Source organism: Neltuma alba, unplaced genomic scaffold (genome assembly GCF_004799145.2).
Source record: "Neltuma alba isolate B1F8T4 unplaced genomic scaffold, ASM479914v2 tig00011783_pilon, whole genome shotgun sequence".
Lineage (NCBI taxonomy): Eukaryota > Viridiplantae > Streptophyta > Magnoliopsida > Fabales > Fabaceae > Neltuma > Neltuma alba.
In genome coordinates, this window is record NW_021636406.1 from 71,912 (window position 1) to 94,168 (window position 22,257).

Below are 22,257 nucleotides of genomic sequence, written 5' to 3' on the forward strand. Positions count from 1 at the left end.
TTACATCGTTTTAATTTGTGGAACTTTAATATATTCACAAGTGTTTCACTCTTGTCGTATGTGCAGACTGCAGAGGAGTGAAGACCTATAAAGGTCAACCACGTAACAATTATATTTTGCATTTGGGAGGACACAAGTTGCTTTCTTTATATATATATATATATATATATATATATATGTAAATGTTATTCGAATCGAATTGCACCAATTATTGTATCCTTTAAGAATGAATTTATAAATGGTTCCAACTTCACAGAGGCCAGTTCTGTATCTTGTATGACTCTTCTCGAATCGAGCAAACAAAACCAGGCTGGGCTCAAGAAGACTTGAAGGATAAGTACAAATGAAGATGGAGAGACGAAAAGACTGGTCAAAAGAGATCAACAAACCATAATTGGAATGGAGGAGAAGAATGGCACATATTGGACCTGGTAGGTTCCGGCCGGGTCGGTCAGGAGGGCCTGAGTGGGGCAAGCCCTCTATTTTCTATTGTCTTGTGTATAGAGCCGGGAATCAGGGCTGGCCCGACTCTCCAGGGCCGGCCCTTCAGGGCTGAAATTTTAAAAATACCCCAATTTGCTAGGCCTGACCCTTAAACTACAGGGCCAGGGCCGGCCCGCGGGCTTTTGGCCCGTTTAAGAAAAAATACTATTTTTTATATTTATCATATTTTTTTATAAAAATATAAAAATAAACCAATAAAATTATTAATAAAAGACATAAATATGAATAAAATTAAGTCACAAATATAAAATATTATCATATATAAATATTCATCAACATCTAAGAACATCTAAAACATTCATTAACAAGATAACAACATCTAAAAGTTTTATCTATAATGCAATTGTGCAATAAATAAACACTATCATTAATCTTTTGAAACTTCATCATCACTATAATTAATTATTTTTCTTCATAAGTATGCTTTTCTTTCGTAACAAAAATATCAAGTTTTTCTTCTTTATAAGAATTTTATTTTTAAACTTTGCAATCTAACTATTATTTTACTTTAATGAGAGAAACATTGTTGTTGAAACTCATGAATTTCTAATTCAAATTATAGAATCACAAGTTATATAAGTATAAAAATATTCTATTATCAAATATATATATAGTTTAAAAATATCAACGCATATAATATAAATCAAATCATTATTAAAGTTCAAATTAACCCACTTTTTAAAAATTTAATTGGATAAATTATTGTCTAAAACTAAATTTAATTTTAAAATGATAATAATACCTAAATATTTGAAATATTATTAACAATGTAAAAAATTAATAACATTAATATTATATAAAAAATTTAAAAAATAAAAAAAATTATAAAAGGGCTTAAAAGGGCCGGCCTGCGGCTCTCCAGGGCTTATTTCTCATTTTAAAAAAAAATATCAAGCCCGGCCCTCATAATTTCAGGGCCTAAAAGGGCCGGTCCGACGGGCTCGGCCCGTTTTCCCGGCTCTACTTGTGTATAAACCATAATCCCGCAAGATCCTCCTTTTGTCCATATTCTTCTAAGTGTTCTATGATTCTATGTTCCCTTGGCCCTCCCCTCAATCATACACAACTATCTTATAATAACAAATACTACTCCGAACATAAATATAAGAATTATTTTGCAGTGTAATTTACACTGCAAAATAGGTCTTATATTTAGAACCGGAAGAGTACTTTTTAAGCTGTTACTTGAGATAGCTCAAATGGTATAGTTAGAAGTCAAAAGTTCAAATCCTAATTCATATGTGTTAAAACAAAAGGGATAATTTGAGAAACCTAAATCAAGGTATTGATATTTTCTGTATACAATATTTATAAGAATATGAAAATTTTGTGTATAATAAATTATTAGTTGTTCTCACCAATCAAATTTTTAATATAGAATTTTTCTTAACAAATTTCCCTAAAAAATATTACAACTTGACTAGATTTTACATGTTTGATGCACAGAGCTATTGGAGGGGATGGAGAGGGAGGACAGAAATTTTTAATGAGTTTGATTTTCTTTAAAAAAAAAGATAAGTAATACAATTGAAATTTTTAAAAATTGACATAAGTTAAAACATTGAATAAATATTAAATTGATTACTTTTTATATAGAATTTTATAAATAATTATGACAATGAAAATAAACATAGTTATAGTATTTTTTTAATTTCCTGTGCATGTATTTTGTAGCATATAAAAGATGTAAATAAACAATAACTTATAGAATCATTATTAGTCTTGGAACGCAATTAGCTTTTCTTAGTAACCTTAAAGACATATTTTGCATGAAAAACAAGAACGAGACTTAAATTTTATGCTATGCAAAAATTTTGTACACAATGAAAGAGACAATCGTCCTCCATACACTAAACAAGAACGAGACTTAAATTTTATGATATGCAAAATTGCTTACAGTTTAGGTATAGATGTGCAGGACTAGGAATTCTCTCTACCAGTCTAGGTTTTTTTTTTGTTGTTGTTATCTATATATAATATTCATTCATTGTAAAAATGACTATTCTTACTTTATTGCCCTGCCACTATGATTTTTTTAAATTGTGGCGCCTTATTAAATCCGAATGCCCAAATTGGTTAATTCCTTGATATTCTTCATGTAGTGTATACTTTCTGGTTATGAGTCATTTATAATGATCAATTCAGTAAAACTTAGAAAAGGCGATTAATTTATAAAATTCGTCTTCAATACTCTCAATTAAAATTATCAAGAGTTTTTATGTGGATGCCCATCTCATTGTTATATCTTCATCATTTCTCAAGTATCTTCACCGTCTTCTATTCCATCACTTTTGTGACTCAACTCTTATCCACATTCATAGGCTTTATTATCCGCTAACTCTTTGCCTATAAATACAAGGTATGCCAGGCCATTTAAATGGAATAATATGCTAAGAAGACTTTTTCCTCTTGCTCAATCCTCTCTCTTCTATATTTTTATTGCTTTTCAAGTTGGTCTATTCCATAAATTATATACTCATTTTACACTCTTTAAAGAGGCGCATTTTTGGAGAAAAGTACTCCCTCCGTTCCTTATTATAAGAGACATTTGATGCTTATGGCATGTTCCTATATATAAGAGACACTTAAAAGTTGTCTCTATTTTTTTGTGTTGATTTCCTATTTTACCCATATTTATTGTCTCCAACTCACACTCTCTCTCCTTCCCACTTCTCTTTCTTTGAATAATTTACCATTGTTCTCTTTCATGCTCTCTTTCCTTATTAATGAGGGCCTTTTTGGAAAAAAAATTATACCTTTTACACATTGATTATTCTTAAGTAATTTTAACTGTTGTTTTGATCAACGTAATTCGGTTATTCGTCTCTTATAATAAGGAACGGAGGGAGTATTAATTAAGTACTCCAAAAACTCACAGAAACTGCCTTATAGCTAGGAATTTAGGATCATAAATTTTTTCTAGAACGCTATTTGTAATTTAGTGCACCTTAATATCGAAATTATTGATTCGTTATTGAGTTCCACTGTGATTGTAACACCTTGAATAAATTTAATTGCATATTTAGTGCTCCTCATTAATGAGAATAAATATCGTCCGAAACTGAAATGGCTATTTCTATTCCTTCATGAGAATTACCTAATTTTTCTACATATTGACTACAAATTAGCGTGTGAACAAAAAATCAACAAAAAAACATTGCAAAAATTTGGAGGGAAATAATTGGGTCTGCCTGACGTGCTCAACCCTCCGATTGACTCGACTCCATGTAGAAATATAAACTGAAGAGCAATGAAAATTCTCTTGAGCAATTTTTAGGCTAAAATACCGTTATCTTCAATTCTTATAAATTTTATTTTCAGAGCACAATATTATTTCGATAGAAATTTAGCTTTTCTTCGTTATAAGATTATCAGGTTTTTTTTGTTGGAAGATTATCAGATATATTTGATGGAAAGGTTACCAAAGTTGAATCACCAACAAGCCACGAATGAAGCGAAACATTATAATTTGATGGATATTAACAGCAATAAAGGCACATATTTGAGTACATGTTAAATTTTAAAATATCACATTTGAACAAAATGAAAGTAACGATGAACATGAACAAAATAATGTTTAAAAGCATCTAATTCGAGCAAAATTTAAAAAAAAAAAAGTGCATGGTTACATTCATTCAAATAAAAACTAAATACTTATTTTGAAAGAAGCAAAAGTATAACTCTATTAGATTAATTGATCCCAAATTCACATTTGATATTCTAATCGTCGTTTTATTCAATCAGAAAATTAGAGAAATCTCAACACTATAATTTTCTGGGCAAGTGAATCAATCAAAGGAAAGTTTCAGGAACTAATTCTTAGGGCGAACCTTTCTGAGCGTAATAATTCACAAACGCCAGGGCGATGCTTGTGAACTTCTTCGCCTCCGTCACGCTATCCATTACCTTCTTCTTCACCGGACCTTCCGGTTCATCCTGGAACTCGTCCGTGCACGTCTCCTCGTTCGTCAGCGCCGCGCTCATCTCCGTCAGCACCGTGTCTATCGCAAACTTGAAATTACCGCTTCGGCCGGCCTCTATCTGTCGGAGCTGACCTAACGAGTCACTTATTCCATCCTTGGCGTCGCCAAGGGTGGAAATGCAGTCGCTGATCGCGGCCGCGGCGCTGCCCTTGGCTTGGCGGGAGAGACCGGTGACATCGGTCGTTACCCTGCCGACCACTGAGTAAGCCACTGTGACGCCGACACGAGACAGTGCAGAGGGGTCTTGCTTGATGACAGCCGCATAAGGAGAGATGGATGAGTAGCAGAGGTCAGCGTACATGGTGTTGTTGCAAACTGACCGGATGAAATCGTCGTTGACAGAAACGGGGCCGGGGGCGGGGGCTTCGCCAGTGGCGGTGGCAGTTGAGGGTAAAGGGAGAAGGTGGAATGTGGCTGCGACGAGGAGGAGGAAGGAGACGAGCTGAGGGCTTAGGGCTTTCATCGTCAGTTACTTCGCTTCGACGCTTTCGGGTAATAGAATCGAATCAAACTGGCCGGGTTTAAATAGGATTCGAAGTGGTGTGGGAATCCAATTTGCCCGTTATGTTTTCATATAATTACAATAATGCCATCCGGTATTGTTTTGATTTTTGAATTCTACTTATAGCCGCAAGGATGCGTCCTAAATCTTCGATCTTAATACATATGGAATGGAATTATATCGACGTAAAAGAAAAATAATTTATGTTACTAAGTTAGCATCATTTGGTACATGAAATATATACGAAGAGATTTAAAAAGAACAAATTTTATTTTTATTATATACTTCGCTTAATTTACAATTTTATTATATACATATATTTGTGAATGAAAGGTGAATAAGTTCCCTTTCATCAAATGATCAAATCTAATATATTTCCACATATATATGGCCTTGATTGGAAGTGTCGATCGGATGCATTTGCTTGTTGGCTTGAAAATAAGTGACTGTATCTCTTCATGTTCAATGGACGAAGACACTTCTATGCATATATGTAGAGTATATGTTAACAAAGAATTTTAATACGCTCCTTTATATATTACCCGATGGACGATGGCAGTGTGAAATATATGACACAAAAGGAAATTAATTTAATTTTTGTTCGTAATCTATGATTCCTTGATACACAAAATAAAAATGAGATTTGAAGAAAAATTAAGAATGAAAGATTGATAAACATATTCGTGAATCAATAATTAATACACGCACAGACGTATCCATGGCAAAGTGCGAAATATTTGCATAGATTGATTTCGATTGGTTTTAAGTATTCAATATGCAAAAAGTAATGGAAGCTTCCCTGAATCCTCTGGTGATGGATTGGTTTCTTTCAATGTTCAGTTCTCTCCCATATTGCTTCAAATATGACTTCAATTCTTCAACGCTGAAAGGCGCGTAAGTCGGGCGTGGGAGACAAACTAGAAAGAATTCAAGTTCTAAGAAAATACTATCCCCCATGCTTAAGATAAGAGCTAAATAACTAATTTAGAGATATTAAGAAAATGATATAGTTAAATTGATTATTTATCACAATTTCCTAAACCATCATCTTCAATCATGTGCATTGGATGATTGGAATTATTTTTTGGTAAATACCTCTTACAATCAACAGAGATATTTTGAAAAAAGATGAGAGACAAAATGGATTGGGATTTTATAATCAACAGGTAGTACTCACTTTGATTCAAAATATAATAATCAAATCTTTCAAAGGATCTGATTCTTTTATAAGCTTCATTTGAGCTTGTTGGATCATTTAATACAGTTTTTCAATTTTCATTCCTAATTAATTATATGTCGCTCTCATATCTTTTTTCACTGATTCTCTTTCATCTCTTTTTTCACTCATTCTCTCTCCCACTGACCCTCTTCATAAGTAAGAGTGTTTTAGGAAAATAAACTACATTTTTTAAACATTTATTATCTTTAGCCAATGTTTTTTGAATTGTTTAAATTTTTTATTTGATATTTATATTTTGAATCGCACGGAGTATAAAACATTGAAGAAAAAGAATTTACATCAATTAATGATCAACAGATTTTGACGGAGAAAACTTGGAATTTGGACCAATATTGGACCATAGAAAATTCAAACTAACCGAGTCTAGTTTTTGGCGTAGCCAACATTTACGTGAGATATATCACATTTTAGGTAGGGCATGCAAGTGAGGGTTAACAAGCTAGACGTGACTTAAGTTGATTCTCTTGTGTATAATAATTAAGTAGGAGAGATATCTACTTGTAGAGTTCTTGATGGTTTTCTTTTCTCTCTAGTTTATCTTTTTAATCTTTTAAAAGTTTCTTTTCACGAGAAGAAATCCAAGAGATAAAAGCTTAGGGAATTCAATTCTCTTGAGGGAAAAGCCTGCGAGAAAATCTATGTTTTTTTGTATAGCGTTCATAATCTATGAATATGTTAATTAGATAGCTGGGTAGCTGAGATAATTTACATAATATGGATTTCTCAATTTAATTAGGAAAGCCTATGTTGAGTAAGGCATTATTGTCTGGCCAAATTACAAAAACCAATGAACATCGATAATACAATTAGAAATCTTAGTTAAAAAATGTATAAACTTTTTTTTTTTAAAAAAAAAAAAAGAGATGGCCCTTTATTTTACACCACTCTTGGTTATGCTTCCAGTTCTATTTTTAATTTTTAATTTCAATTTAAAAAAGATATAGTTTATTTTATAAGTTTCAATTTGAATTTGTCTCAAAATCTAGTTTAAGAAAAACAAAGGTTCAGGTTATGTGTGCACACCTATACACAACCCCTCATATTGGGCCTAATATTCTTAACAACCGCTGATGAGTTCATGCGTTACAAGCTGCTACTCTTAATGGAAGCATTGTATATATCAAACTCAACAGGAGACTTTTGGTATTATAACTATATCCGATCTTCATCGGAATTAGCTTCGGTACTCATCGTATAACAAGTACCATGATGCTTATCAAATCTCAACTATTCAAGTTTAATATGAATGACTAAGATTTAAATTTTTAAACTTCTGTTTTTTGAAAAATGTTTTTTTAAATGGTATATAACCCAAAATAAATGTAATCTCTTAACTATACATTTTTAAAAAAAAACAATTTTTGAGTTAAAAATTATTAGTTGGAAATTTTAAATCTAAACCATTAAAACCGTATTTGAATGATATAGATTTCACCACAGTGATGAATATCATAATTAAAGCTGATAATATAAGTTGAACCCGCGGGTCCAAATTGTCAAAAATGGCGGGTTTGGCCAACCTGCTAGTTAATGATTCTTTTTAACCAACACCGTCAGGCTCGAAACCCACTGCGCATTTACTTTTTTTATTTTTTAAATTTTTTTTAATTATTATAATTATATTATTATCTATTATATCTTATCTAAAAAAATAAAAAAACCCATATAATTTATTTGTTGCTTTCAATCAAATGTTTAAGAAAAAATAAAAAATTTATTATATTTTTTGGATATTGTATAAGAAAAAAATATTAAAAAGTAAAAAAAATTTCAAAAAAAAAACAAACAAATAAGTGTTGGCGGGTTAACTCACCTTCGAACAAGCCTTTTCAACACGACTATGGGTTCAAATCGTCACAGGCCAACCCACAACTCACGAGTTGGCCGATATTACCAGCCCTAATCATAATGTTCATTACTATAATAAGCACCAAAAGTGGTTCTGATTTTCATCACATGTATATACATACAAGTTACAATCTCACTTCAATCCATTGCCGCTACAGAGTTATACTATATATCCATAGTTTATTGCTTTGTTTCTCAATTATATACGACACTTATATTATCAGATGTGCTCAAAGGAATCATAATTATGTTGTTTTGCTCATTATCTCTAATTTATTTGGACTGTTCTTGCTGGAAAAAAAAACACAGGAGAGAAGTGGATTGGGCCCAACTCCTTTTTCTTATCTCCGGCCTTTTACTTTCTTTTATATAAATCATTTCCTCCCTGTGGCTGTTTATAACATGTTTGTAAGAAGAGGCGGTGTTGTCTTGAGATAAGCATACTGGCTCTGTATATATGATTCCAGTTTTACCAGATGTCCCTGAAGGGACCGGACACGTAAGCTTGTTGCCTAGAGAGAATTTGAAGGGTCCAAGCCACAAGGCACCATGTTAAAATAATAATAATAATAATAATAATAAGAAAAAGAAAAAGCTGAAGTCATTATGCTAAAGGGAAATGATGAATATTTAAGATAGATGTCAGTAATGATACAAGAATAATCATCACAGGAAGATGGAGCTTTTAACTTTTTGAATTGGCCTGAAGAATAGTAAGAAATACAAAAGAGAGTTTGTGGCAGTCGGAATATAAACTTTTTCAAGTGCCTATAATCATTCATACCCACTGCTTTAGAGATTTCATTTACAGTAAAAGTAAGAGACATAGTCCCTCCAGTTATTTTATACTTTTTGTTTCTATTTATAAGTCATTTCTAATATATTTCACACAGTGAAGAAAACATTAAATTTCATTAACTCTCATTTAAATTTAACAAATTTTTAACTTTATCCCTATTTAATATATATTATACCTTATATAAACAAAGTCAACACAATAATAAATAAATGATAAAATTGTTAATTGTATATCCATGTAAAAATCTCAATGTCTCATAAATAGGACCAAAGGAGTAAACTTTAAATAACTAATTTACAGATTATGAACCATTAGTTAAAATTTGTTAAAAGTAACAAGTAAGTTAGAAATATATTTTTGTTTTCAAATACACTCTTATAATAAATAAGGAAAATGATTTAGGAGAATGTGTTAGAAATGTGATAGGAGAGACTGAGAGAGTAACAAAGGAGAGAAAATAAATAATTAATGACAAAATAGAAAAAATGTATTAAATATTAACACAAAGTCAAATTAAAGCTTATAAAATAAATCATAACTTTTTTAAATTTGAAGCTCATAGATAAAAACGAACGAGTGTGAAAGAGCGATGTGGCATGGCTATGACTATGAGCCTCCACCCACTGTACATAAGGCTATAACTACACACGCATTTCGGTGCTCGTACTAGATAGTGGACCCTGCAAACTCAGTTAATTAATTAATGATGGCCCTTGGACCATTTAAAATTAATTAAACAGTTTATTTAGACTTTTTGCATCCATTAAATCCCAATGACAGAAGCCCATTTCATTGGATACCACTAATACAGACGCCAATATAACATTTCCCCCTCATCAAAGGCTACCTTCACGTGCCCTCTAACCCCTCCGTCCATCCATCTGTTAACCATTTTCTCAATTATTTGGCAATTTGGATGAAGTTTTCACACAAGAACAAATTTTGAAAATCAAAGAGACTCGTATGTACGTGACGCATTCATCGGCGCAATTAGCTATCACTCCTCCCCATAACACAATCACTTTTGGATTTGGTGGGGTATTATGTCTCATTTTCCTTTCTCACTTCCACCTTCTTTTCTTCTGCCTTACCTTCTTATAACTGTGATTGTTATATGTACTGCTCCCAATTCTTAATATAAGAGAAAAATTAGATAAATTAGTCAATTGTAACAAATGTGGTATGATCTCTTTAAAATCTTTCTATATAACGCTTAGATTATATATCAATTTGTAAGTTATCTTAAGAAAAATGAAAAATATAAAATAGAAAATTTATTAACATTTTAAATTTAAGAGTAAATCCAATTCTTCGCATGTTCTCATGTTCAAGACCGAAAGGGGTAATTCATAATTTCGAAAGAGACAAAAATGCCACACAACCACTAATCAAGGGTACAATATATATTTGAGAGAAATTAAAAACAGAAGAATGCGATACACATAATTCACATTTGACTTAACTAAAGAGGGACACACTTTTCACACGTTCACCAAAACAAGAACAGAAAATCACCATGTAAACAGTAAAGTTGGAAGGAAAATTAAGGATGGAACCCTAATCACTGTTACTGCTACATATTAATAACTAATTATTAGTAGTAATTATTGAAAGTAATATCTAATAACGCATTTCCTTGTTCGCGTAACTATTCACCAGCGCCAAGGCGTTACTGGTGAACTCCTTCAAGTAGTTCATCCGATCACATATGTCCGTCTTCACCGCACCTTCCGGCACATCCTCGAATCCGTCCGTACACGTGTCCTCGTCCGTCAGTGCTGCGCTCATCCACGTCTGAACATTGCTCATCTGGAACCTGAACTGCTCGCCGCCGGCACCCATGATGGCTAACTGGCGCATCTGCTTGAGCGAGCCGCGGATTTCGTCGACGGCGTCCCCAAGGTTGGTGAAGCAGTCCCGGAGAGCTGAGGCGGCGCGGGAGTTGGTGCTGTAGTCGGCGTCGCGAGAGAGGCCGGAGAGGTAGGAGGTCATGCGGTGGGCCTTAGTGAGGGTCAACGCAATGGCGACGCGAGCGAGCTTGCCGGAGTCCTGTTGGATGGCGTTGTAGTAGGGAGAGAGGGAGGAGTAGCAGAGGCCGGGGTAGAGGGTGGCGTTACAATTTGTGCGGATGAATGTGGCGGCGCTGGGGTTGGAGTCGGTGGTGGGGTCGACTAGAATGGTGCGCGCGCCGGATTGACGGAGGCAGTGGAATGAGGCGGTGGCCAGGAAGAGGAAGAGGAGATGAAGGCGTTCGGTTATCATGGTGGATTGCTTCTGTTGTCGGACTGTTCTTTGTGTTGGAGCTTTTGAGCTCTTGAAGGTTTATGTAATAAGTAGGCCAGTAGGGAGGGCGAGTTTCGAATGAAATTACATTTTTCTCAATGAATGCTACGTGTAACTACAACAATGCCATTTCTCTTATTGAGGTTAAAAGTTATATTAAAATTAAATCGTTGACTAAATAATTAACATTTAAATTTCTGAAAGAGTAAATGAATGGCATGTGTATTCGTCTAATAAATTTTTTTCTTTATGTTTTATTTAAAAGCATGCTTAATTTTACCTAATCCTTGAATTATTCGTTCCAGCAATTAAAGGCCGGCAGTTTGGCAAAGGAAAAGATTTCTTTTTTCTGGGAAAAACTTGACACACGCAAACACACATTATACATATACAATATGTATGTGTTATATTTTATTATCGACCTCTGCTGACTAGTAATTATTTCATCCTGATATTTGACTATAAAGAAGGAAAAGAAATTATTTTAACCTAAAATAACTCGATTTTGACATCTGGTGACATGTAAATAGTGAATTATAATTAAAGCATGAAAAAATTGAGATTAGGATAATTGATTGTCTTGAAGGCCATTATTGGAAAGTGATATAGAACTGTTATGTTAAAGGGGTCGCGAAAGAAAAAGTGGTGGCCAAGGCCCCATGTCTGAGACTTCCGATGCCAAGCAACCCATAAAGAAGACATTGAAATTGATGACTTAACACATCTAAAGGCAAAATTTTCAGATTGTTGTGGAATTTTACGTTTTAAAATTTATAAAAAGTATTATTAATATTATTATAGGAACTTCATTATTATTAACATTATTTGCGAATAGTGGATCGATGATTACACACTAATAAATATTGTTTTTGGAAAACTACATGCATTAGATCAATAATGTTTGCAAGCAGCTAAGGATATATAATTGAGTCTATTTTGACTAGACCCAACCATTTTTGGTATTCTGAAGTTGAAAGTTTTTAATTTGAAATCTCAATTTAGAGTTTAGGATTTAAAGTTTAGAAATATCTGACCTCCTGAAAGGACAGATATTGGAGGAGAGAAAGTTAAGAGAAAAAAAGCGTAGTCTTTTATTTTCTTTATACTTTTAATTGTTGGATACATTAGGAGGATTTGAATCCTTAACATCCCTCCATAACCTACCCTACCCTTACCACTCAACATAATATTCTTTCTACGTATGTGTATATAATGCCAGGCAGATAGCTTCAATAGACGCTGCTGGGCGGTCCCTCTTCATGTCCTCCACAATCATTGATCCCACTCAGATCCAACATGTCCAAGAAATCCTCAGAATTATGAGGCACTGACGCCCTTGTCAACAGTGGTATGCGCTCTGACTTGATGAAGCCCGAAGACATACAAGAGAAGAACCACCAGGAAGCACTTTATTATGAGCTTACTGATCTCACACACCTTCATGTTTCGGTCTCACTGATCTGAATGAAAAGTTAATATATAGCTATCAGAGTAGTGAGTTGAGAATCTGGTGCTAAGGGCTGTTTAAGGATGGCTTGTGTGTGTGTGTGTGTGTAGGTCTTTTGATATCTTACTGAATTAATTAAAAGCAGTATCTATCAAATCCCTTAAATAGTGAAGATGTTTTTGGATATCGTTTACTTACCAAATCTGACTTTTGAACTTTTGATTTATCTTTTTAAATTTGCCGTTATTAGGCAATAACATATAGTATGATGCGTGCCGATTTTCCAACCATGCACGGACGATAAATCTGGGCGGTCTAGATTTTATGTATAAACTGTTATCAATATTTTATTTTTTTATCCTGAGAAATACAAAATAAAACTGGCATTATTTTAACTGCAAGCTTTGTGGAAAGTTTTGCTGAAGGTTAAATATTTTTTTTAGCGAAAAAGATATACAAAATCTGAACTATTTATACTTGTTGGTTTGGTTTATGAAACAATTTCTTTCTACTTTTGTTAAACAACAGTTAATCATTTCAAAGAAACCAAATCCCCTGGTTCTTAAAAAATGAATCGTACGTGTATAAACCATAGGATCCATAATGTATCCAAGGGAAAAGAGAAGAGAAGCTGCGGGAAGCTTTATATATAGCTAAGGTGGATGGGAAGAAAGCACGTTTTTATGATTTTTGAATTTTAAACTTTTATGAGTTAGTTTAACGTTTTATAATTACGTTCTGGGTTGTAAAATCTAAATGTGTTTTTGGGTTGTAAATGTCTCCATATATAAGAAGTAAAAGCTGAATGGAGACATAGCATGTTGGTAAACTGTCAGATTTATACGCCTGTAGATTTGTCAATCTTGAAATAGACTATATATACAGGTAAATTAGTTTGAAATAGTCATGAATTAGATTATTTATTTTAGAAGTTAAGATAAAGTTAGGACAGGAAATCTAGTAATTAATTCAACAAAGCTAACCTGCATAGTTTGAAAAGATAAGAATTTCTGGACCAGGGGTATATAGAAATGAAACCGATTCTAAATTTATTGTAAAGAACTGCCAAAGAGCTTAAAGTTAGAGTTTGAACCGCTGATTTTGAATTTATAATTGATGACTTAATTATGAATATGTGAAGTTTTTCAGAAAAAATACCGTTTCAACAAATGAGCATTAGAATCGTGCAGTTCTCTAGAAAATTTGTTAAAAGTTGGTCTTTCACAAGATTCGAATAACTCACGAGTGGTTTGTAAATAGCTAGACATCATTAATTAAGATTTCTAGTATAAGGTATGTTACATATTTTATTTACAAAGTTTGAAGTCCGAACTTTAATTAGGGGTTGAGTCTCTTATTTAACTAGACCCTACCATATGTATTGGAGTTAAAATTAATTACAATGAAATCTCAATAAATATTTATTCCTATTTTTTTGGCCATAATATCAATTCCTAATTTCAATAAATGTATCAATACTAAGTTTTTGCATTTTTTTATTTACTTGGTGATTACAAAACAATCGTTGTATCTCGCGGTCACGGAGGTGCAATTTCATGTAAATAAATGTGAGTTATTAATTAAGGTATTATGGGATATCAACTTTTCTTTTGACCCACATCAATGTCTTTTTTGTGGGCCAAACTAACCTCGATATCATGGCATACAAGAAAACTTTGATTAATGCCCATTCTGAGTTTAATGGCACCTCAGAAAAATTGATATCAATTGGCACTGCATAATTTTTCTTCATTTCGTATATAATTGATCAATTTATTTTTAAAAAAAACTTCTTTCACACAAGTAAAATCTTGTTAGAAGAAGAAATGGGCAGACGGTGGGGAGAAAAAATTTTTTAAAGAGAGAGAAACATGTTCTTTTTCATTTCTTATTGTTGGAAACATTAAGAGGATTTGAACTCATAACCCACTATACCCTTGCCACTTGGCATAATCTTCTTTTTCTACCTACATGGAGAAATAAAATATATATAATGGCAGATAGGTTCAATAATTTATTTTTGCATTCAGGCTGTTGGGAGGTCCCTCTCCCCCTCCTCCAGCATGTCCTCCACCTGGGGGGTTAGGCCCAGAATAATTGATCCTACTCAGAGCCGACGTGTCCGAGAATCTTCAGAATTATTATGTGGCACTGGTGACTCTGTGAAGGGTCTGGCCTCTGATGCGAAGATAGAAAACAAGACAAGAGCCATCAGGAACAACAACTTGGCCTTACTCATCATCTCACCCATATTCATGTTTTGGTCAAAACACTGTTTGAGGATGCCTTGTTTATATGTGCGTGCAGGTCTCTTTTCATGTCTTAAAATTAAATGCTGAAGATATTTGGATTTTCTTTATAGAATCTGATTTTTGGACTTTGGATTTACTTTTTTTAATTTGCTGTTATTATTGGAACAAGAACATATAGTGGTGATGGTGATTGTTCCAACCATAGATGATACATCAGGGTGGTCTAGATTTTATGTATAAACATTTTTTCAATATCAAATCTGAACCATTTATATTTAATTTGTTGCTTTGTGTCCAAATCTGCTACTGTAAAACAGTTTCTTTCTGCTTTTTGTTAAACAACAGATCATATAATCAGTTCAAAGAAAGCAAATCCCCTGGTTCTTTCAAAGAAAAGAACCATTATATATATATATATATAAAATCTCTTAATGGATTTTGTTTCTGTTAAACAAAAAAAAAATCTCACGTACACTTAGAGAAGAATTTTAATTTTTCTTCAAAAGGTTATATTATTTTCCCTTATATTAAATTTTTCTAAATATAAGACCTTTAATCCATTAAGCGTCGCATACTATTTTATTTTTCTTTTTCAAACTATCTTTATTCATTACATATATTAAGGGAGTTTGCATCAAAAGGTTTAATGCAAATGATTTAATAGGACATTTTAGGAAAATCAATACATATTTTTGAGAAATAAATAATACATATAACTAGTTTCCTTAATATATTTAAATTAGTTAAATATATCTTATATTACCTCTAGTCCTTAATATAAGCACTAGTTGACTAATTTGAATAGATTAAGGAAATTAGTTGAATTTGTTATTGGTAATAAAAAGGTATTATCTTTCTTAAAATATTATTGCTAATCATGTATATTAACTAGAACTAATATTTGATGAACATTTAATATGTGCAACTAGTACAAGGACTACCTTGGAAAAAAGTAGATTAAAGTCTTATATTTAGAACTAATTGAATGTCAAATTAAACTGGCTTTTCTATCAAGGAACGGAAGTGGTATTAAGAATCGGATGTAGTATTATATATAGAGTCATAAAATGCAACAACGTAAGCCCAATATGATCAACCATTGTGCAGATATAGTATGGCTAGAGCAGCTCATCACGTTGCGGGGTCGCAGGTTGTGTTAATACCAGAAGTGGCTTCGTGGTGCAGAGAAGGTTTTCTGCTAGACAAACCATATGCTGAGGGCAATCACTAGTACTCCTCATCTAGTTAATTTGTTTTGACTTTTTCTTTCAAGCTTTTCTTGCCGCTCGTAAACCCCAAAAAAAAAAAAAAGGTGAATTTGGATCCAATAGCCTCTTCGTTGTTTTTCTCTAGCTCTTTCCAATTATTGCTCGGGTTGTTAATTTGTTCTTTTGTTACATTTCTAAAATTTAATTTGCAGTGGTTTGAGTCAGAGAAAAAGAGAAGAGAAGTGGGATATTGGAGGACTAATTAGAAGCATAGTCTCCTTTTGTAAAGGGGGCAAAAAGGGCATATACCATCTTTAATTAATTTGACTGTAGATAATAATAAAATTCAATTTATTCATTATGTGAAGTAATCTTACACAAATAGAAGTAAAACTTAATTAACTAATGTCCAGCATCAAAGTGTCCTACACCAGCAATAAGGGATTGAGAGCCTTCAAGTGCTTCACTTGGCGAAGAGGGTACCCCATGTCCTTTACCTCGAGGGCTTGGCCCGGCCTTCTTGATATCACTCAGATCCAACCTCTCCAAGAAATTACCCTCATAATTTTGTTGCAGTACTGATGAACTTGTGAAAGGCCTGGCTTCTGATATGGATCCTGCAGAAACCAAGAGAAGAACCAACATGAAGCACTTCAACTTACTGATCTCATCACCCATATTCATTTTGATCTCGCTGCTGTGAATGTAATTAATATGTCTAGCAGAGTAGTGGAGAATATGATGATAAAAGCTGTTTCAGAATGACTATTTATGTGTGTGTGTGTGTGTAGGTCCTTTGATTTGATGATCCTAATGATCTAAGAGGTCATTGATTTAATTCCTAAAGCATATATTTTCGAATCCCTTCTTCGTTAAATAATGAGCACATATTTGGATATTATTTATCCAATCTGATTCTTGGACTTTGGACTTACTTTTTTAATTTGCTGCCGTTGGAACAATAGCATAAGTGATGCTGATATTCCAAAGGGTAGATGATAAATCTTGACGGTCCAGGTTTTATGGATAAATTGGTTTAAATATTCTAATTTTTTTTCATACTAAGAAATGCAAATTAAACATAGTATTTTAACTAGATGTTTAATAGAAAATCTTACAAAAGAAGAAATACTTTAAGAAAACAAGACACATAAAATCTGAACCAGTTATATTTGCTCTGGTGTCCAAAAATGCTGCGGAAAAACAGGTTCTTTCTGCTTTTGTAAAACAACAGTTCAGTTCCTCAGTTCGGACAAACCGTCCAAATCCCTGGTTTCCAGAAAAAGACCATGTGCTACACATATTATTTTTGATTCTCTTGTAAGGAAATATTCCACACTTAAAGAAGAATTTTAATTTATCTTCAAATGGAAATATAACTTTTTGCCTTATTAATTTCTAGTTGACGTATATTTTCAAAATTTATATCTTTATTATTTATATATTTTAAAACTTTTTTCAAGATGGAACGGATAAATATTTTTTTTTCAGTACAAGTATGCTCCGTAAGTTTTGTTTAAGACACTATTAAATACTAAATATAGGCACTTCTTCCAACTAAGATTTGAATCTTAATTCGTCATGTTGTGAAGGGCTAGTTTTTTTAGCTAGATCCAACCTCTACAATAGATAAATTGATTAACCGCATAGTTGAAAAAAAAAATTTCTTGCTAAGCACAGGTATTCTTTTGTTAAAGATAATTTCATTTGAGGTACTACCCAGTACTAAACATAAGCAAAATGATTAACCTTACAGGGGATGTCACTCCTGTGAGCCCATTTCAAAAATAATAATAATTAGGAAATGACAATCCTTGGGCCTGAGGCCTTTTTGGGCCTTATAACAGCCTGAGTTAAAAATTCCCTAGTGTAATCCCTCTCTAATGTTTGGATTTAATATTTACAATTTATTTTGTTTATTATATTTGATTAATTACGAATGAGGGTGGATTCTAGTTAAAGAAGTTAGTCTCAGACAACTGTTCACCAAATAACTTGACCGCAAGTGGACGGGTCGCAAGTAATATAAAAAATATCGTTCCCTCAGAGACTAAGGCTAGATGAGTTGAAAAATCGTCATTGTGTATTTGATTAGGTTAAGTGGAATAATTGTTGTAAAAGAGTTTGTGAAATGAAAGTTAAGAAAACAATGGTTTAAAGCAGTATAAAATCGAATCGACCTTGAAACAATTAATAGACTAGGGTTATTCTTCACTAAAGTACTTCATGAAACTGGATTAATTTCTTCTCAAATAGTGTTTCACAATAAATTCAGTTAGCCTGGGTTTATAGAATTGATTAAGCTTTCTCAAGTCAAAATCAAATGTTGCAAACACAATCAAAACACAGCAATCTCTTGCATTTGTTTGAAAGTTTGCTCTTTAAAAACCAGAACCCACTTAGTCTATGCTAGGTCAATAGATACATATCTGATCAATCAACAAACCATCTATTCACTCACATAAATTTCTGGACTAGCATGTTTTTACCAAAGTTCATGAATTAGTTTAACTTTCTCAAGTTAAACTAATCAATCAATCAATCCAAATGATGGCCAGACAAAAGGAAGCATTAAGCTCAAAGTAAAAACAACTGAATATTATCATTAACACTAAAGAGATAGTAAAACCCAAATCTCAATCCATACAATAGATCAAAATAACCCTAGAAAAACGGATTTAGCTATACATGGCAAGTAAAGAACTACAACTATAGGAATATCTAGTAGTCATAGTAGAAACAAGAAGGGAAGAAGAAGGAAACCCAGAAAATTTAAGATACAAGCTTTGAATCTCTTCTAGCTTCAAGCCCAAAAGTTCCAAGCCTTCAAAACTCCAAACCCTAGCAGAGCCAGCCTCCCCGATTGCTCCAAAAGTCGAACTCCCTCTGAAAAAACCCTTCTCTCCCTCTAAAAGCCCTAATTTTTTAAGTTAGGAAGTAAAACGCACAGCTGCGAGGGGCCAGGCGCCGCGGCGGATTGCTTCAGGCGCCGCGGCGCCTATTACAGAATGGATTGTCAATCAGGGGCCGCGGCGCACGTGATAATAGGCCGCGGCAGATTTCACCGAACGGGTTGCTTCCTGATATAGCTAGGGCGCCGCGGCGGCTGCATCAGGGCGCTGCGGCGGATTTCACAGAGGCTCAGCTTTCCCTCTCTGTGTGATCCGCCGCGGCGGATTCTTCCATAGGCCGCGGCGGATGCTTCTTTTCAGCTCCTCCTCCATTCTTTACTCTCCTCAGGCTTTGTTTCCTGCAAAATTGACTTATAAACCCAATAAAAGAATGTTAAATCAGCTTAATTTAGTAGGAATTTTGAGAGGTTATCACACCCCCAAACTTACACTTTTTGCTCGTCCTCGAGTAAAACAACAAACCAGCGACTAAGTGACAAAATTGCACATTAAAGATTGTATGAACAGTTGTATCCTCATTAAATGCTCAAGACAATATACAGGATAGGAAATTATTGAATCACCCAAAGAAACAAGTTTCATGAACTTAAAACAATCTTTCAATGATTTCGGAGTGTGAGTGTGTGTATAGAGTCAATGAGCATCTCTTAAGATACTGTTTCAGTGGAATGAGAGACTTTAGCCAACATACTAACCTTCAACCGTATCCTTTCATAATCCTAACTTCTTCTCTCTCTCTGTTTACAACTCACCCCATATACATTTGAAATCAAAGGGACTTTTCGGCTTATAACGTGGCCAAGAGGTAATGGTTTAAGAAAGAAAGGGGAAAGTAGATCATACAAATACTTTGAGATAAATAGATATCCAACAATCAGAACTTAATTCAACCACTTTCATTCTCCCAAACTTGTACCACAATTATTTGTATATAGATAAATATACAAATATTTTTTTGTTTTTTTTTTTGTGTTTTTTTTTTGTTTTTTTTTTTGTTTTTTTTTTTTTTTAAAAAAAAAAACAACTTAGCACCTGACACTTTAACTTGTCAGGATACTTGACTACCCTTTTCAACCTTTCAAAATCTCCACATTTCATCAAACCCCTTATCCTTTCAACTTCCATTTATCTCAAAGCTAGGGATTTCATGGTTTTTCTTAATTGGTGTTGGGCTAGGAAGAGGTTAGGGTTTGAAACAAAACTGATACATATATATATATATATATATTTTTAAAGCTCAAAGCATGGGTTCAAAGGATAAAACCTATAAGGTCAGCTTGAAAGGCTCAAACGCATTTAAGAACTGCCCTAATCCTTTTTCAAATTCATATAGAACAAACTATAAACTTTGAGAAATCATAAGAAGGTTATGAAACAATTCAGTTGAAACAAGAGTATATAGGCTAACTTATCCACTCGACCTCAACATAACCCCTTGAAATGTCTTGACCCTTTTAGTGCATTAGCTTCTCCAAAATTAAAGAAACATAGGTTTCAACCTCACAAATCAAGTCTCGAAAAACAATTCAAAACTTCCTATCAAGCATAGTAACCAAGCATTTTGTTCAATCATTGGACCATTCATACATCCTCAACTACCACTTGCCACTTCAGCTTATATTTCATAAAATCAACCGAGCAAAAATTTAAGCTGACAAAATTTCTACTGTTTCAGCTGTTTCAAAATTTTCTCAACAAAATGACCTTTCAAAAATTTTCAAATATAACCCTGTTATCCACAAAATTTTCAAATATAATTCTGTTATCCACAAAACTTTTGTCCTATTATCCAAAAATTTCAATCCTCACCCCCAAACTTAAAATTGACTGTGTCCTCACTGTCAACAATGGGAAGTAAGGATCAGGGCATGCAGGCAGAATTGAAAAAAAAACAATAAATTCGCTGCATGAAAGGTCAAAATTTCGCTTTGCTTCCTGTACAAGTATATCAGTATGCACAACTATCAATAGTATCATCATCAGATAAGCATTATGAAATCATTAAATACTAAAGACATCCACAAATTAATCAATCAAAAGATCTGTTAACCATTCACATGTTCAATCATTTCGCAATAGTTAATGCTGTGAAAATCAGCAATGATAGATATTGGTCAACAGTCAGAATCAATTCAATAGGCCATCAGTAGCCTTGCCAGAATCATAGAAGCAAATAACACACAAAAATAATAAAAACAGCAAAGCAAGCAACAACAGCAGCAGAAATGGCCCCAGCTAGTCCTCCTCCTCTTCAGAATGCTCATCCCCCTGATCCTCAGCACCCTCTTCATATGGATCAACAGCCATATCATCTCCCGAGCCAATACCAGCACCAGAAGTTCCAGCTTCTTGCTCCTCTTCCGGTGACTCTGCCTCAGTGCTTGAATCCTCCACATCCGGCGCATCAATGGCCAAGTTCCTTGCAATCTGGACTAATAACTCCTCCATGCGCCTTTGTCTACGTCTCCTGTGACGTATCTCTCTGTCCAACTTCTCATGAAGGAGATCCAAGCTTCTAGTGGTAGGGTCAACACTGGCACTGGCTTGAGCTTCCTGTTGCCTCCTATACTCATCAGGGAATTGTTCAGCAAACAGGGCTTCAGTGATCCGTTGTTGTTCTCGTTCAGGCACCAGGTTAGAGTAGTTGAATGGTGACACAGGTTTGAACTTGCGGTCTTTGTCTTTCCATTCTACCCCTGCTTTCGATAGCAAATCTGAGATAAGGTGAGGCATGACGAGGTTTGTATTGTGGGCTCTGCAGGCATCCCAGATAGCATCAAAGATCAATTTTGGTATATCTACTGTTGCCTTGATCATAAGTAGATAAATCAGGAGTGCCAGATTCCTTGGGGCTTCACTGAGATGCGTGGTTGGCATAATGTTTCTTGTAACAATATGCAACCAAATCCTGGCCTCCGGTATCATGTCTTTTCTCAGGATATATGCCTGGCCTCTCTTAGGCCGCACCCACATCTCCTTAGAATCGGTGAGTGTTGCTGAGATGGCATCGAGGGGAATCTCCTTCTGATGGTTGAGATAATACTGATATTGGCACTTGTCCACCTCGGGAAGCTCATAGTGATTCCTAATGCTCACCGGAGTAATGAGGAAACGCTTGCACCTTATAAACTGCTCATTACTCAAGTTTGTAGCCACCCTCACATAGAATTTTCTGACCAACTTCTCATTCCCCTCACCTTTGGGACCAATCAAATTGAGGAGACGAAGCTTCCTTGCTTTTTTATAGAACCCGAATTTATTTTTGCACGGGAATTCTCT

General features: G+C 33.9%; 2 protein-coding genes across 2 annotated transcripts; both read right to left on the bottom strand.

The window, feature by feature from the left end:
- Positions 1-4,323: 4,323 nt before the first annotated feature.
- On the bottom strand, positions 4,324-4,950 carry LOC114717964 (pectinesterase inhibitor 10). The gene has a single exon (XM_028903218.1). It carries the CDS (start codon positions 4,948-4,950, stop codon positions 4,324-4,326), a length of 627 nt encoding a protein of 208 aa, XP_028759051.1.
- Positions 4,951-10,219: 5,269 nt separating this feature from the next.
- Positions 10,220-11,185, bottom strand: LOC114717959 (pectinesterase inhibitor 11-like). Its single transcript, XM_028903213.1, has one exon. The coding sequence runs from the start codon at positions 11,136-11,138 to the stop codon at positions 10,497-10,499; it is 642 nt and encodes a 213-aa protein (XP_028759046.1). The 5' UTR covers positions 11,139-11,185; the 3' UTR covers positions 10,220-10,496.
- Positions 11,186-22,257: the final 11,072 nt, after the last annotated feature.